Here is an 18,430-nt window from a genome sequence, read left to right on the forward strand (position 1 = left end):
ACACCTAGACTGAGTTCAAGAGCCACAACTGATCCCCCCAAATTTTCCATTTGTATTATATATTAGCACAATCATTTCAAAGCCCTCAGCCCAATGAACCATCAGTGGTAAATATAATTCCCAGTATTATGGTGTCTCTAAGGATTGAGGGACTCATCTGTTTTTATATAAAGGGAAGGAACATTATTTGATAGCCTCTTTTCCTAGCATACATGAAGACTCCAGTTTGATTCCTTGGTACCACATATGTAGAAAAAAAAGCCAGAAGTGGTGCTGAGGCTCAAGAGGTAGAGTTCTAGCCTTGAGAAAATCCAAGGACAGTGCTCAGGCCCTAATGAGTATATTTCTCTTTGAACAGTGTTGCCTCCTCCCTCTATCCCAGTTTCCTAGCCCCTCCCAACTTATTACTATCCCTCCATCTATAATTAACATGTTGCAGACTTACAGCTTGCAAATTATGATCTTGTTCCATCTGGTACATTAATTCATTCTTAAGGTCCGTGCTTATTTGTTCTGGAGTTGCCTATAAAATGGAAATGCAATACTCATGATGTATCAGTGAAATATTATTACATGTACCTCAGTCACAATCCATATACATGTTTTTGACCAAAAATACTTAAAAATAAGCAAGATTATCTTAAATTCTCAGCCATTCATTATACACATCTGGTGATAGGTCTCATTCGTTCTCTAATCATCATAAAGTGTTTCCCTGGCATTTTAGGGAAATATGGAAAGCTCTTCCCAAACAAATTCAAAGTTATTGTGTTTTGTTGTAAATGAGTGAGTTATATAAAATGTGATTCAAGTGGTAAAGTGCCAGACTTGAGCAAAAGTGCTCCAGGACAGTGCCCAGGCTCTGCGCTCAAGCCCAGGACTGCCCCACTCTCCCCCGCCCCCCAAAAAAGCCTAAGTTGAGTACCAGTGGCTCATACCTATAATCCTACTTATTGTATCCTACAATGAATTCTCAGGACTATCATTCAATGGCTAGCCTAGGCAGGAAAAGCCTCTGGGACTTAATCTCTAACTCACCACCAGAAATTCATCAGAAGCATTGGGGCAGAGTGCTTGCTATCCTTGAGCGAAAGCACCAGCCCGAAGACTAAGATGGTACTGGTGGCTCACCCCTGTAATCCTAATCAGGGGGCTGAGATTCCAGGACTATGTTTCAAAGTCAGCTTGGGCAAATCCCTGTACACATACCACTTTGCACCCATATGCATATGCATCTCTGCATTATAAGAATGGTAAATATACTGCAATTGTATTAAATACTGATCTCTGTGTCTTGAGCATTCCTGGTTTTTCTGTACCAGTGGGAAAGTCTAAATGATCACATGAAGTATTTGATACAGACACCTAAGTTTTAAAATATTAACACTTTTGCATGGTCTTTGATGGGTAATATATATACAAATGGGCCTTGGGGGGAAAAAATCCACCCTTGCCTTAACATATCCATTGATAAAGTACACATCAAGCATAAGATATATTGTTCAGCACCAGTTGTTCATGCCTGTAATCCTAGCTACTCAGGGGGCTTTGATCTGATGATCACCTTTCAAACCAGCCTATGCCTGAAAGCCAATGAGCCTCATGCTAAACTCATCACCAGAAAACTAAAGTGGTGCTGAAGCTGGAAGTGATAGACCACTAGCTTTGAGCTTACAAGTTCAGGGACAGAGCACAGGCTCAGAGTTCAAGCTCCATGACTTAATGATGCATGCAAGCACATACATACACAATATCTTATAATCGACAAAGAACATTATACTCACAAAAGCCAGAGGCCCTTCATCAATGTTGCTACTAGTCCAAGGATTCCAGTTAGATTGTGGTGGTGACCAAGGAACCACACCCACTTGATTTTGTCTCTGTGAAGGTTCAAAGTGAGCCAATTTTCCCATGTTGAGTGCCACTGGCATAGAAGGGTCAACAGGCTATTAAAAATAGATTTAAAAATCAGTATGAGTTGTCTAATGAGACATGTTCCATGAGCTGAGCTAAAAATTAAAAAGCCTATCCATATATATACTTACTGGGGGCACAATGTCAAGATTCAGCTCTTGAACAACATTTTGCAGTTGAAGTTCTAAATCTTGCGAAAGAAAAACTTTGTAAGGCTCCACCTATAGAAAAAGGATAAAGCAGGCATTATAATTTGAATACAATCATACTACTACTGAGAATATAGCAGACACTAAGAATACATTACCTAAATAAACTTTTAATGAGAACGACTATAAAATTGTAGCTGAGCCCAGTAGCTCACGCCTATAATCCTAGCCACTGAAGAGGCTGAGATTTGTGGATAGTGGTTCAAAGCCAGCCCTGGCACCAAAAATCCCTGAGACTTATCCCCCATTCATCATCAGACAAGCAAAAGTGGCACTGTAGCTCAAGGGGTAGGGCAGTAGCATTGAGCTGGAGAGCTAAGGGACAGTATCTAGGCCCAGAGTTAAAAATCCCACAGTCCCACGACCAACAAAAGCTTGAAATGCAACCACTATGAACACAGCACTTTGCTACACAAGACAAAGTAGAGTTCATTCCACCAAAAAATCCCCCTCCTTTTTAGTGGTAATAAGGTTTGAACTCCACACCTGGGGCTGGGAGTGTGATCTAGCAGTAGAGTTCTCTCGTAGCATGCACAAAAATCTAGGTTCAAATCCCGGATACCACATTCATAGAAAAAGATGCTAGAAGTGGCACAGTGACTAAAGTGGTAGAGCTCTAGCCTTGAGAACAGCCCAAGTACAATGTTCAGGCACTTAGTTCGAATCCTAGGACTGGCTAAAAACAAAAAAACCTCCAGGTCTATATACAGGTATATACCTGCCTCAAATTTCAATCACTTACACCACCTCTGGAGTAGCTAGGATTAATTACAGGTGCTATACCTGGGTTGATTTTAATTTTGTGAGGACGTCTAAGTATTGGCCAAATATAAGTATAATTTAAATTATCCCCTAGAGACTGTTAAACTTAGGCAGGAACAAAAGAGAATTTTTCTTGGGGAAAAGAGGCTGTTATCAGCATTTGAGCTTAGGGCTTCACCGTGATACTACCTATCAAGCAGCTCTACCACTTACACATGGCCACAAGTCTAGGTTATTAAATATAAGCAACTCATTACTCCTGTAACCCTAACTACTCAGAAGGCTGATATTTGAAGATTACAGTTCAAAGCCAACCTAGACAGGAAAGTTCATGAGACTCTTTATCTCCAATTCTTCACCATAAAGGCATAAATAGAGATGTGGTAGACTGCTTGGCTTTTTGAGTAGAAATAACTGAGGACAGAGGCTAGGTCCTAACTTCAAGCTCCAGCACTGGCACGCAAAATACAAAATATTTTAAAATTTGGGGCCGGGAGTTTGACCTAGTAGTTAAAGTGCTTGCTTAGCATGCACGAAGGCCCAGTTCGATTCCTTGGTACCACATACATAGAAAAAAACCGTAAGTGGTGCTGAGGCTCAAGTGGTAGAGCTCTAACCTTGAGAAAGTCCAAGGACAGTGCTCAGAGGCCCTTAGCTCAAGCCCAGGACTGCCCCCCCCAAAAAAAATATTTTAAAATTTAAATAACTTACTCTCTCTCCTTCTTTCTTCTTTGTAAGTCCAGAATAAGCTTCAATTACTCCAAGATGATAGAGTTGTCTAACAAGTGATAGGGCACAGGACTGTGCTGCCAACTTCTTATTTGACCCATGTTCACGTGCAAAAATCCCTAAAATGTAAGCTCAGGATTAACAACAGTACAACAGCAGGAAGGGTAACTCCTTAGCAAAAAAACATAATTAGGCTCTAAAGTATCAAAGAAGCGCTAAGATACATAGAATGCCCTAGTTTTAGTTCCTTTTCATTCTATTCACTACCCAAAGTAACTCCATAACTAATAAATAATTTAGCTGGAAAAGATTAGTCCACCTCTTCAAATCTGTAAGCTGAGCCCCAAAATGTAAGGCATAATTTATTCAAGGCCACACAATACTTAGAAACAAAACTAGGGCAGACACAGGAGCTCGAGCCTGTAACTTGAGCTACTCAAGAGGTTGACACCTAAAGGACTAAAGTTTGAAGCCAGCTCAGCCAGGTAAGTCTGTGAGGTCTAGGAATGAGGCTCAGTGGTAGAGAGCTTGCCTAGCATGTATGAAAGCTGGGTCTTATTGCTCAATAACACATAATAGAAAAGGCCAGAGGTGGCACTGTGGCTCAAGTGGTGGAGTGCTAATCTTGAGCAAAAGAATCAGGGACAGTTCCTAGGCCATGAGTTCAAAGCCCAGGACTGGCCAAAGTAAAAAGCCTTTGAAACTTGTATCTCCAATTACCACCAAAAAGCTGGGATTGGAGCTGTGGCTCAAGGTGTATAGTTCTAGCTTTGAGCACAAATGCCCAGAAGTTCATTCCCATGTACAAGACTGGCAACCAAAAAGAGAAAAAGCAGGTACAGAGTGCTATTCTTTTGTATTTAAGCATAACATTGTCTGAGTTAATGCTTAAGAAGAAACACACAATAGCTTATGTTTTTTTTTAATCTATTCTTTACATATCCCCCAGAATAACTCTCTCTAAATGTGGAACGTATCTGGACCAAGATCTACCTACACTGATAATGAGAAGCCAAGTCATCCTGGGCAGTGCCACTATTAGTTCAAACAGATATTTGACTTTTTTTTTTAATCTGGACTAACTTCTCTATTTCAGTCTAAGTAGGTAAGAGTATGTGTTGATAGTTTATAAAGTATAAAGTTACCCAAACTCCACCAAGGTCAAAGTTTAAACTTCCCTACAATGTTATCTACCACTTCCTTTTTCATTAATATAGTTCACAATTAAGTGGCTTAATGTTTAGTGGTAAACATTTGTCTCTAAACTTCAAAGATCAGAGAAACAGTAACTTACGTCTGCCCAGCTGCTTGATGTAAATGGTCATTTCTGCGATAAAGCTCCTGTAAAAACACACAAACAAGATTAGAAATTTCAGTAAAAAAATACTAAAATCTCCCAAGGGAGATTTTCTAACTGCTTTAGGCAAATCATAGCCCAAAAAGCGCGCTATTAACATTTATTTCTATCCAAACCTAGAAGAAAATAAGTAAACTTTGCATAATATACATGACACGAGACAGTTATCAGTTGATGAGCCTATTGTTCATAAAAAGAAAATGTTAGTGCTTTAGATTTCATATTACTTACTTTTATCCAAAGGTTGGAGTCAGATTAGCTAGAACACATTCAAAGAAAAGGAACTTGATACTTAGCTTGAAGCCAAAAACTAAGAGTAGGTAACAAATTCTTCAAATTATAATTATGATTAGCTTTATATCCAAGTGGAGAGGCCACTCAATGGATAAAATATGTTAAAACAGGTCAATGTATACCAACACTCGACGTGTATGTGCCAGCAGCTCTTGGGATAAAATTCTAATCTCCCTACAGTTAGAAGGAGCCCTTGGTAGCAAATTTAATATATGCTACATATACCATGTATTTAAAATCAGACCCTAGGGAATATTTTCCTCTTGGCTTAATTCTAGCAGATATCAAGGAATGAACTGAGCAATTAAGCAAGGGAAATAATTAGCTTAAAAACTATATTCTGATCCTTTCGCTGCTCAGGTACATTCTGAATTTTGTGCTGTTGAGTAAAAGGTTAGATGAAGCTTAAGAAAAAAAATGTTAGTCTCCTTCCTATACTTCAAGAACTGACCTTCAGGCACAAGGGCTTCAGGGGTCAAAGGTCACTGGCTTTCAGGGAAACAACATCCACCCTTTCATTAATGACACCGATGACAATATGTTTCTCAGCCAGGCTTAAAGTCAGCACTCAATCTCATTCTCCTCCACCTAGGGGGAACAGCGACACCAGAAATCAGTTTACAATAGTTTTCCATGTGATTGCTTAGTTCAGCCTAAGCATCAGCACATGTGTATATGAACACAGACCTCTGGTGTTGCTGTCTATTATGCCTTTCAATGAAGGACATACATAGAGCAATGTTGTCTCAGCTCCCCCAACTGTCAGCCTCCTATGTTGTCTTGTCCTGAATTATTAATTTGCATTAGAAGTCAATAAGATACTGACATTAAAAAAAAATGTTTGCAACAATGGGCTCAAGGCACAATTTAGGTATCTTATTGTTCTTAAAATCGTTGGCAAGCCCAATTAAATAAGACAAAAATACTTGTTTCATTTAAAACAAATTTCTTTTATAAAGGCTTAGAATATTAAATCATAAAATTTGAAAATTCAGGACTAAACAAAACAGTGGGAAGCAGGAGGAGCTATGCTCTCATCATCCTTTTGATTGTAATATCAAAAATTTATTTTAGTATTTTAGGATTGTAGAATGTTTTAAATTTCAAGAAAAATGTATTGTCAATGCATTTTGAAAAATTTATTTTGTAAATTAAGAATTATCAAATCGAATCATTAGGTTTCAATAAAATCCCATCTAGTTCAATAAAAATAGTGCCCCCTTAAGAATCTAATCCATATGAGCCTTCCTGGGAGTAATAAGCACTACACCCTGGAATGCTCTTAGGAATAACAGCAAGCAGGCTGAGAAACATACTGTCACATAACAACTTGCCTTTATGTTCAATTTTATAAGTTACAGAAAAAGAAAATGTCCACTAATTTAAATCACATACAAAGAATGAGGCTGTCCTTCAACTTACAGACCTCGACAGGACTGTGAGCTGCAAACGTTCAAACTGAAATGAAATTTAGATAGAGGCAATACAATCTACAAAACTTACACATCTAACTTGATCTAGTACATTAATAGTATTTTTAAATGCCTCTAATATAACACATTAGACAAATCAACGCCAATTGCTGGTTAGATGTGGTGGTGACTTTTGCTTGCTACATTCAACAGAACTCTTACACATATAACATTACAGCAAAAGCAAAACCACGGTGAACTGCACAATAAAAAGTAATTTTCGTGTAAGGGTTATTTATTGTGCTTTCCATAATTCATGTTTGATAAAAACATTAAATTGTAAGTAGTTAATGAATATCAAAACAACCTTAACTTATTATAGAAGGAAAAGAGTGAAACAAGCAAACCTGTTGTGATCCGGACCCACTTGGGTGTACTTATATTCTCCTTGGATATTCTCTTTTTGGAAATACTGGTTCAGGCGAGCCTTAGCATTTTCCAAGGTCCAGTTCCCATGAAGCCCAGCATTTAAATCCACTTCTTCTGACTCTAAAGTCTGTGGAATCAATGATGATTAAATCTGGCTGTACTACTTTTGTTAGGTATACTTAAAAATACAGATAGTTATACCAGCATACCATACGTTATAATGCAATTAAAGTTCTGTGGTGGTGCTGGGGATAGAATACAGTGCTAATCAAGCACCACATCCCTAGCCTTGGGTTTCTTGAGACAGAATCCTCCTGTCTAGCTAGCTCAGGCTAGCTTTTAACTCATGATCCTGCTGTCTCTGGCTCTTGAGTGAAGGAACTGCAGGCATTTCCCACCACACTCAGCTTAGAAATTGCTAAAAACAACTTTTGAGCTGAATATTTTGGAGTATGCCTAGTACCCCAGCACTCAAGGGGCAGAAAATGGAGGATTTTGAGTTCAAAGCCAGCTTGAGTTATGAGCCCCTATCTCAAAAAAAAAAAAAAAAAAAAAAAAAACACTTTCAGGTATTTCTTAAAATCTGACAATTTTTGTGCTTTTTTTTGGTGGGTCATGGGGCTTGAACTCAGCCTGGACGCTGCTGTTCCCTGGCTCTTAAGCTGGAGGCCACTGCCCTACCCATACCCCTGGGCCTGGGTAGTGTCCCTGAGCTCTTCATTTCAAGGCTACCACCCTACCCTTGAGCCAAGCCCCACTTCAGGTTTTCTAGAGGTTAATTGGTCCTTTTGTGACTGGGCTGGCTTTCAACCTTGATCCTCAGATCTCAGCCTCCTGAGTAGCTAGGATTACAGGTGTGAGCCACTGCACCTGAGGCAGACTGGCTTGTGCTCCTTTTAATACTTAACCATACTCCTTAATAGACAACTTATAGGAACAGACTTGCGTCTGCCCCATTTATATACACAGTGGTTTGCATGAACAATCGTTTTAAATTACTTAAGAGACTTATAAAATTATTAACTTATAACTTCCAATCTTACTGTAAGCCCCAAATTACATATCCAGAGATGTAATAAAGGATCGGAGTCTTACCGCTTGCACTTCTTGTTCTTCCTTTCTTGAGTAGTAATCCTTTAAGTTGGCTCCCCGGTCCCAGGTGGGACCACCGAAGTCAGAATCCTCAGTTTCAGAATTATTTTCTCCTAAAGAGATTATTGCTTTTTTGATGAATCAAGCTATAAAAAACTCTAAATACTTTAGTTTTTCAAATGTGGCACTCTATAGAGCCAAAGGCTTTAAATTTGGTAAAGAAACTGAATGCCCACAAACATGCCTGAAGTATACATCTGGGCATCTATCCTGAACATCATAACCCCGGATATGATAAGGACACCTGCTCAGCTATGTTCATCTCTGCACTATTCACAATAGCCAGGGGATGGAAACAATCCAGATGCCCTACTGCAGATGAATGGATACAGAAAATGTGGTATATATACATAATGAAATTCTACATAGACAATAGACAAGATAAAATAATGGCATTCATGGGCAAGTGGATGAATCTAGAGCAAATCATGTTGAGTGAGACAACTCAAGACCTAAGGAACAAAAGGCACACAGTATCCTTAGTATGTGGCTATTAAATCCAAAGAGTACAAGAGCGAGGACTCAATAACTGCATAACCAAAACTATGGACATGGTAATGGAAATATAAACTATATAGACATAAAAACCTATGACTCTATAGGCAGTGTTTTATTTCATAAATTAATGTTTCTATGACATACAAACCTTAGCCTAATTTTGATTAAGTTCTAAATACTAAAACCCAGTGATAAGTTCTAAATACTTAAGTCCCAGCGATTTAAATAGTTTTCCCCCTTGAACACGATTGTTAAACTTGTCATTTAAAATATGATGTAAAAATCAATGTTAATTCTTTAATAAAAAAAAACTGAATGCCCACAAACATGCCTGAAGTATACATCTGAAAATTTCCAACCTGATATGGAACTACATGCTAAATAGTAAACTCTTAACATACATGTTATTTTAAACATTTTACATAGTAACAAGTGATACTACTTAAGATCCTGAAACTGTTGGCGAAGTGACCTGATAAGCAAAAAAATACCAGAAAATACTGTTTTTCGTATCTTGACATGTTTTTGCCTATATTTTACTTCTCAAAATAGTGAAATTTTTCTTCCATTTAGAAAAGCCTAGGGACCAGGAATTTGGCCTAGTGTAGTGCTTAGGTGGCATGCACGAATACCCAGGTTCAATTCCTTGGTATCACATATATTGAAAAGAGCCAGAAGCCGTGCTGTGGCTCAAGTGGTAGAGTGCTAGCCTTGAGAAAAACTAAGAACAGTGTTCAGCCTGAGACCAAGCCCGGGACTGGCAGAAAAAAGCCTAGAATGTTAAAATTTGACACAAATGACCTTAGAACAAGAAAAATAGTATAAGCTCTGACTATTCTGAGCAAGGTCCTAGGGTTCAATTCCTAGTCTTGCCATGAAAAGACATGGCAGAAAGACAGGGAGTGGAAAGATTCCTAAAATCCTTTAACCAAATGGCTTGAAGCAGAGGTGTGTTGCCAGGCCAGAAGGAAAACGGGGGAGGCTGCATCTCCAATTAACCAGAAAAATGCTGAGTAGAGATGTGGCTCCAGTGGCAGAATACAAGCCTTAAGGAAAATTCTGAAAAATAATTACGTCCCAGTACTGAAACACACATAATTGTCTCAATCTATGGTGACTTTGGCCAAGACAACAATGGACACCAGACTGTGGAATTGAGGCATGGGACACCAGGGGCCTGAAATCTTCCACCAACTTCAAGTGCCTGGGTCCATTTTTCAAGGTATTTACTGAGTAGGTACAGGGGTGTACATGCAGAAAGTGATGTCATAATTTCCCATAATTCCTTAAACAAGTGATAACTTGCTAATGCCTGTAACCATAGGAGGCTGAGATCTGAGGACTGAGGTTCAAAGCCTGCTGGAGCACCAAATAATGTCTTTACCTCCAATTAATCACTAAAAAACGAGATGTGGGGCTGTGGCACTAGAGGTAGGGCCCAGAGTTCAAGCCCATGCCCCCTCCTAATAAAAAGTAGGTGTAAGCAGTAAATGACTTACTTTTAACATAAATTCTTGTCTATTCCCAAGTTCTCAGAAAGTCTGATGTGGAGCCAACCTATAGCCAGGATAAAAATCTGAATCCAATCAAACCAGGACTGATGCACTGTTCTTGAGCTTTTAAGGCTAGTACTTGACCCTTGCATCACGGTACCACTCACAGCCTGTTCTGTTAATGTGGTATTGAGGAATGGAACACAGGGTTTCATGCATGCTAGGTAAGCACCCTACACTAGGCCGTACTAACAGCTCCCTGACTGACCTTTTCAGGGAACCTCTCAAAAGTTCTTAGTTATGGGAGGAGGCAATTCATCTTTCCAATCCTTTCAGGCCTCAGTTTGATTTTTGGGGACTCTCACACATAATTCTTGAACCAAATCTTCTAGGCTCATGCAAAATCAATCCTGAAAATTTTAGAAAATGAAAATTGTATTCTAGCTTATACTTTTTTAGGTGCCAGTTCTGGGGCTTAAACTCAGCATGTTCCTCTGCTTTCATTGCTCCAGGACCTCCCCTCACCCCTATTAAAGATAGTCTCTAGACTTTCCTGGCCATGTTGGCTTCAAATCTTGATCACCAATCTCAGCCTACTGAGGCTCTGAGCTGAGCCATAGCCAATTAGTTGGAGATAAAAGAGTTTGTGTCTTTAGTTCCTGGGCTAGCTCTGAACTGTGATCCTTAGATCTCAGCCTCCTGAGTAGCTAGGATTATAGATGTGAGCCTCCACACCTGCCACTCGGCCACCTCTCCTAATAGCATGAGTTTACTGTATTCTATGTAAGTGAAACTGTGTGAAATGATAACCAAATAATACTATTTTTTTAACTTATATGCCTATTCAAGTCGCTTACCTGCTGCCTTAAGAGCCAGGTGTGGAGGAAGTGGTCCTCCCATGGTTGTTTGTCCATCTTCCTTATTAGTATTTGCTGCGGCAGCGTCTGTTGTTTCAGTAACTGCAGTTGGAGGTGTAATCTGTAAAAGTCAAAGGAAATGGCATTTTTGCCTTTACAGAGACTACAAAATTCTTTTAATACAGCACTTCTTTCAATAAGTACCAGATTTGGACTGAGGGCCTTGAGCTCTTGCTTTGTTTTTGCTCATGGCCTGCAAACTACCACTTGAACGACTAGTTTCACCTTTTTTGCTGGAGGTAAGTCAGATCTGTCTGCCTGGGCTAGCCTTAAACCACCATCCTTGTATTTCAGTCTTCTGAATGAAGATTATATTTATAACTCATTAGTAGTCTGTCTCACCTAATTTGTAAAAAATTATTATAAAAGCATTCAGGGCTGGGAATGTGGCTCATTGTTGGTGTACTTGCCTAGCATGCATACAGCCCTGGGTTCGATTCTTCAGTGCCACATACAGAGAAATAGCCAGAAATGGTAGAACACTAGCATCGAGCAAACAAAAATAAAAACCAGGTATAGTGCCCAGGATTGGCAAAAAAAAAAAAAGTTGAGTTCTCAGGCAGAAAAGCAATAAAATTAATAATTTCCATCTGAAAATATTAGTAAAAATATGTAATGTGTATTTGTCGCAAAAAAGTCAATGTATACTTTTCAGTTTAATTACTAGCTTAATTACTTCTGTAGCTTAAGGTTTTTCATTTATTACCTTCATTTGTGACAACCCTAAATATTATTCAAATTACTTTTCAGCAGTTTCGTATAGATATCATTCTAGGTACTGAAAATTAAGTAAGATAATTGTGGACACCAAAAATACTGCAAAATACTAACATTTTACCCTTGTTATCACATGGCTAAGAGCTCTGAGGAATTTCTTCACACAGCTGAATAAAGGTGAAAATTCAAGGTATAATTTCTAACAATGGAAATCACTTTCTAGCCACCATTACAAGTAGAATCATTTTAAGTTAGAAACATTCTATGTAAGACTCCATAACTCATTGGTTGGATGCATACAAAAATTAGCACTTTAGCTTGGCACTGGTGGATTTTGGTTCAAAGCCAACCTCAGCAGGCAAACTTCATGGGATTTTTACCTCTAATTAACCAGAAATGGAGCTGGTAGAGTGCTAACTGTGAACAAAAAGAGCTCAGGGTAGGATGTAGTTCAGTGGCAAAGCACTTTCCTAGCAAGTACAATGTAATGGGTTCGATCCCTAGTACCAAAAAACCGCAGGGACAGCCCCACGATGATCTAAAAAAAAAAATCTGAATGTTTAATTTGAACTATTTATACTCTCATTCAATACACATCTCAAGTGCTTGACCTCAATTACTTACCCCAACAGCTGGAACTTCCTCACTCTTTACTTCATTAATTCGAACCAAATAGTTAACAAAATCTCTGGCAGCATTGCTCTGTGCATCTTTTTTATTGGTAGAATTGCCCATGCCAGCGTAATTATACCCTTCTACCCGCACCTTGAAAAGAAAGTATATTAAAGGTGTGTTAATTCTAGGATTCTACTAATTCATAAGCCATTAACTTCTTATATTATATATTCAAAGTATTGCATGTATTAAAGCATTAAAAATAGGGAGCTACCCTATGAAATCCTTGAATTATACACTGTCCAGCTGAAAAGCTAATTGAAGGAGAATGCTCTAGTTACTATTTTAACTCAAGTGGCTAGCAGGTGATATTCTCATCTAACAATATTCTACATTAAAATCTGATTTTGCAATCATACACACAAAAAATTTATGAGCACTGTTTCTAAATAAGTCTTATCTCACAAATTATTAATCACAAGAACTATTTCCCAACATGCAATGGATTTTTTTTTTTAGCATTTTCAAGCAATATGCTTTAACCCCAAAGTGAACTTCATTACCTCACACATGAACTTCTGCCTGTTTTTGTTTCCCACAGCTCTAATCTCATAGGCTGGAGTCATCTTCCTTTTGCCACACCAGGCATACAGAAAATTTTTAATGTCACCCATGATTCAGGCCTTAGACCTAAGGGAACAAAAGAACAAAACACTATGATATCAATACTTAGAAATAAAGAAGGCTTAGAAATTACTGAACGTCTAGATTAAGTGCAGGATATTTTCTCATACTGCTATTAAGCTTACTTTTGAAGAGAAATTGAAACATTTATGGTGTATCATTAGCAAAAGGATTAAACTATAATAAACCACATAGAAATGTTCATAAAACTTGAAAGAATTATCCCCTGTAACAGCTGTATCTCTGAACAATGATTTTTTTTTTTTGATGCCAGTCCTGGGGCTTGAAATCAGGGCTGGGCCTGAGCATTGTCCCTGACTGAACTTCTTTTGCTCAAAGCTACCACTGGAGCTTTAATACCACTCCAGGCTTCATCTGTTTATTTGGTGCTGAAGAATAGAATCCAGGGCTTTGTACATTTTAAGCAAGCATTCTGCCACTAAGCTACATTCCCAGGCCCTAGACAGTGATTTATATCTTAAATTTTAACTCATTGCCCCCACCCCAACAATGAAAAGGTACGGTATACTTTTCTAGACAGATAAATAATTCATCTCAGCTGGCAGCCATTAGCTCATGCCTGTAATTTTAGCTATTCAGGAGGCTGAGATCTGAGGACCTCAGTTCAAAGCCAGCCAGGGCACACAAGTCCAAGAGACTCTTATCTCCAATTAACCACCAGAAAACTGGAAACGGTGCTGTGGTTCAAGTGGTAGAGCACTGGCCTTGAGCTGAAGAGCTCAGGAACAGAGGCCAGACCTAGAGTTCAAGTCCCATAACCAACCCCCCCTCCAAAAAAAAAAAAGAAGTCAACTCAAGCCAGAAGCCTGTAATCCTTGCTAGTCAGGAGGTTGAGACCTGAGAATCAAAGTTCAAAGCCAGCCTGAGCACATTTTAAATGGGTCAAGGTAATTACAAGTGGAAGCCTTCCATTATTAGGAATGGAGGTGGTGGGTGGCGAGTGGCGTCTGATGACCTTGAAGAATAAGAAGACCCTAAGCCACTACAACCTATAACCACACCAGGTTGATACTCCACTAGCTACCTACTATGTATTGTTGCCTTATCACAAGCAATAGAGCCAACCTTCTATGAATTTAGGATACAATTTGCCCAGTAACAATAACACAATGCCCAGCCATAAATTCTACCCCAATGTAAGTTTAAAAAAATTTTAATACATAATCACAACAGGGCAACTGGGTATATCTAGATGACAATGAAGGGCAGTGCAATGAAAGCCCAAGGCATGAATGCCCGTGAGATTATCTCCTATTAACCACCAACGGCTGGAAGTGGAGCTGTGGCTCAGGTGGTACAGACAGCGCCCAGCCTTGAGCACAAAAGCCCAGGAACAGAACACAAGCCCAAACTGCTATACACATGGGTACACATGCCCGTGAATGCACAAATCAACAGAAAACATGGGCATGATCTGTAACTCCTGTCAGCTATCTATATGGAATATATACAAATATATACTGAAAGCTCAATATTTTATCTCCAAGGTTATGTTCACAATAATGAAGCATAACAGCCATCTTCGGGCTAGCATAGCATGTCAGTAGAAACAATATTGAATTTACTTCGAAAATCTGCTCCAACTCCCAATCTACATTCACATCTTCTATGTTACTGCTGTCCACCAAGGTTACAATTTGGGAGCTGGAATACAGTATTTCAAGATCTGTACAGCCTATCCCTTGTAGAACCCTTGATAAGGTCACACCTATCCTTAGTGCATAAAGAACTTTTGTTCTTAAGCCCAAGGACAGTGCTCAGTCCCGGAGATCAAGTCTCAGGACTGGCAAAAAAAAAAAAGTACCAAGAAACATTACTGTTCTTTCTACAGATGAGAAAAGATTAATATTCCCCCATAAGATTCTGAAGCTGAAATCCGTGGCTAGCCTCAGCTACTCTGAAGGATGAGAGAGCTGAGGATTGCTGGTTCCAAGCCAGCCACGGAAAGAGACTATTATCTCCATTTAACCATCAAAAACGCCCTAAGTGGAGCTGCGGCTAAAATGGTAAGAGCACCAGCCCTTGAGGGTTCATTTTCTCCTCAAGGGCAGTGCACAGGCCCGGAGTTCAAGACTCAGTACAGGCAGGCGCCTGCGTGTATGTGAGAGTGCACACCGGACCTTAACTGGATTTTTTTTTGCCAGTTCTGGGACTTGAACTCAAGGCCTGAGCACTGCCCTTGAACTGTCTCAAGGCTGGAGCTGTATCACTTGAACCACAGCACCACTTCCAGCTTTTTCTATGCATGTGGTACCAAGGAATCGAACTCGGATCTTCATGCATACCAAGCACCCTACCACTAGGCCAACTCTCGGGTCCTGGGTTGTTTTTTTTTTTTTGCCAGTCCTGGGTCTTGAACTCAAGGCCTGGGCACTGTCCCTGGGCCTCTTGGGGCTCAAGGTTAGCGCTCTACCATTAAAGTCACAGCACCACCGCTGACGTTTTCTGAATATCTCCGACTTTTCTGCCCGGGGCTGGCTTCTAACAGCGACTCTCAGAATTGCCTCGAAGAGTAGCTAGGCTCACGCCCAATTCCAGTTACTCCAGGCTGAGATCTGAGGAGACCGTGAGTCAAAGGAGGCCGAGATGGGAAAAGTCTAGGAGAAATTCATCTCCCATCAAATACTAGAAATGCGGAAAATGGAGCTGTGGCTCAACGATTAGTGCTAGCCGTTGAGAAAAACAAAAACACCTCGTTTCGGACCCACAAGCCCACGTGCCCTTCCTTCCGCCTTCGAGACGCCCTCTCCGGGCCAGTCGAGGTAGCGTCCTCTCCCAGGCTTTCTTTGACCTCACCCCATCTCTTTAAGAAAAACCTCCCTTTTATAATCGCACCGCCCGCTCCCCGCTACGGGGCCTCCAGGCCCGGGGATCCGGCACCGTCCCCTCCGAACCCGTGCCCTGCCCCGAGCGTCGTGATTTGCCGCAGGAAAACTGGGAAGAACCCGGGCCAAGGCGCAGGCGGCGCGGCGGCGGCGACCACGAGGCCGCGCAGGCGACGCGACTTCCCGTCCCCTCCCCCACACCGCGCCCGCGCTTCATCCGCCGCCTAGGCCCGAAGAGAGGAGAGCCGGCTCGGCGCTGGATCCCCGAGTCGGGAAGACCGAGCTTCGGGCCCGGCCTCCTGCGGCTGCGCACTGGCGCCGCGAGCAACGCCAGGCAATCCGGGAACGCGCCCGCGGCCCGACCCTTCCCCCACCCGCCGCCGCCGCCCGCGCCTCACAACAAAGCCCGCTGCAGCACCGAGGCCCGCGGGCCGCCCGCAGCCCCACACCACCCCACACCGGTGGTCAAGGAGTCTCTACGGCACCTGTCTCTGCTTCCCGGCGCCTGAAAACGCAGTCCTCTAACGACAGTTAGTGGCTCTGGCCTTCCACCGAGAGAGAGAAAGAAAGCACGGCCGCACGCATGGAGGCCGCGACGAAATGGCTCCGACCGCCGCTTCAGGGGGCGGAGTCAAGGCTCCTACGCATGCGCAGAAGGCGAACTTCAGCGCGCGAGAGCCTCCGGGGAGGGGGCGGGGCTGCAGCAATTTCCCGCCGCCCGGAGTCCCGCGGCCTGCGAGAACCGTTGCGCCCGGTTCCTGGCGCGCCGTTGTGCTCCTTCCTGTCGGGGGGTCTGCGGCCTGCTTGGCGTCTTGATGTCCCTTCCTATAATACTCATTCTTGCGATAACTCCAGTGCAGATCCCCTCGAGATATCCTTGTCAGCCACCGAGAAAACTACAGACAGGCTTCCTCCGAAAGGCCGCCCTTTGTCTTTGTCCTGGCCGGCCCCGGCCGCCCGGCCTCCTTTGTTTGCCTTCATTCTTTTGGAGAGTCGGTCTCGCCTCGGGTGTCTTTTAACCACCGTTGCTGAGATCGCGGGGCCTTGAGGCTGCACTTCCGTCAAAAATAAATGGATGTCTATGTTAGGGAAATGCTGTCCCCCGGGAAACTTAGCTTTCCTGGTCTCTTTCTACCGAAGACGGGTTTAACCTGGAAAAAAAGATTAGTGTCCGGCTGGATTAGCTGGATTACCACTACTGGTTGTTAACTGGAGGATTCCAGCTGGATAACTAGATAACCTTGGTCCCCCCCCCCCCCCCCGTCAGCAAACCAAATCCCTATCCCCCCCTTTTTTTTTCTTCAATTTAAAAATCTATCCTTAGCTCTACATACGCTTCTACTGTGAAACTGTCCTTATGTTTCGGTTTATTAATATGATTTTGGTTTTGTTTGTCTGCGTGGAAACAGATCAACCAAAGGACTTGAGCATGCTGGACAAGCAGCTACCACTAAACTTCATTCTAAACCCAACTTGGTTTTGTGCAATAATAAACTGGTTATGGGGGGGGTGGGGGGTGGGGGGGAGGGTAATGGGTACCAAGACATGTGCAAGGGTATCAATGTATGTGAATTAATGCACCTTCTATATGGCAAATATGTAACCCTTTTATTAATTACAATAAAAATATATTAAAAAAATAAAAATAAAAAAACTGGTTATGGTAGCCACTGGAGACGGTGGCAGGAATAAATTGAGTTTGGTTGTAGTGTAAGATTCTGTTCCTCCCCTAAAAGAAACCCTGTCCTGGCAGGAAGTTTGGCCTAGTGGTAGAGTGCTTGCCTAGCATGCACAAAGACCCGGGTTTGATTCCTCGGTACCACATAGAAAAAGCCAGAAGGGGTGCTGTAGCTTGAGTGGTAGAGCTCTAGCCTGGAAAAAGCCCAAGGACAGTGCTCAGGCCCTGAGTGTAAGTCCCAGGACTGGCACGCACGTGCGCACACACACACACACACACACACAATCCTGTCCCCCAGTTTTGGTCAATTTATTTCATAGATTAAAATTAGGGGCTGATAGTGTGGCCCAGTGGTAGAGTGCTTACTCAAGGTGTGTATCCTCAGCCACACAAAATTATGAAAACCTCGGAAAGAAAAGAATAAACTCCCCAGGCTAGGTGGTAGAGGCCTCACCTCAGAGACAAAGGCCCTACATTCAGTCATCAGTACTGCAGGAGAGCAACTGAAAACTGTCACTTTTGCATTCCCCCTTTAATGTTTTTTTTTTTTTAATTGGCGGTGGCAAACTAGGCCTGAGCTCTTCAGCTCAAGGCTACTACCCTACTCCTTGAGCCACAGTGGTTTTCTAGTGGTTAATTGGACAGACGTTAGTGCCCGGGCTAGCTTGGAACCATAATTCTCAGATCTCAGCCTCCTGAGTACCTAGGATTACAGGCATCAGCC

At 41.6% G+C, this 18,430-nt stretch overlaps 1 protein-coding gene across 2 annotated transcripts in view; it reads right to left on the minus strand.

The window, feature by feature from the left end:
- Window positions 1-16,624, minus strand: part of Dhx9 (DExH-box helicase 9) — a 35,191-nt gene extending 18,567 nt beyond the window's left edge. The window contains exons 1-11 of one of the 2 annotated variants that reach the window (XM_090340292.1): window positions 16,514-16,624; window positions 13,062-13,188; window positions 12,508-12,648; window positions 11,107-11,227; window positions 8,202-8,311; window positions 7,085-7,233; window positions 4,909-4,955; window positions 3,597-3,733; window positions 2,046-2,135; window positions 1,785-1,946; window positions 446-523 (exon numbers count right to left, since the gene is read on the minus strand). In XM_090340292.1, the coding sequence (XP_090196418.1) occupies window positions 446-523; window positions 1,785-1,946; window positions 2,046-2,135; window positions 3,597-3,733; window positions 4,909-4,955; window positions 7,085-7,233; window positions 8,202-8,311; window positions 11,107-11,227; window positions 12,508-12,648; window positions 13,062-13,172 (1,146 nt within the window). In that variant the 5' untranslated portion in view covers window positions 13,173-13,188; window positions 16,514-16,624. Of the gene's footprint in view, window positions 1-445; window positions 524-1,784; window positions 1,947-2,045; window positions 2,136-3,596; window positions 3,734-4,908; window positions 4,956-5,716; window positions 5,809-7,084; window positions 7,234-8,201; window positions 8,312-11,106; window positions 11,228-12,507; window positions 12,649-13,061; window positions 13,189-16,513 lie in introns of those variants that run through there. The other variant, XM_090340293.1, reaches the window with a different exon arrangement.
- Between the last annotated feature and the right edge of the window lie 1,806 nt (window positions 16,625-18,430).

This window comes from Megascapheus bottae, chromosome 10, assembly GCF_031878675.1.
Source record: "Megascapheus bottae isolate mThoBot1 chromosome 10, mThoBot2.hap1, whole genome shotgun sequence".
Lineage (NCBI taxonomy): Eukaryota > Metazoa > Chordata > Mammalia > Rodentia > Geomyidae > Megascapheus > Megascapheus bottae.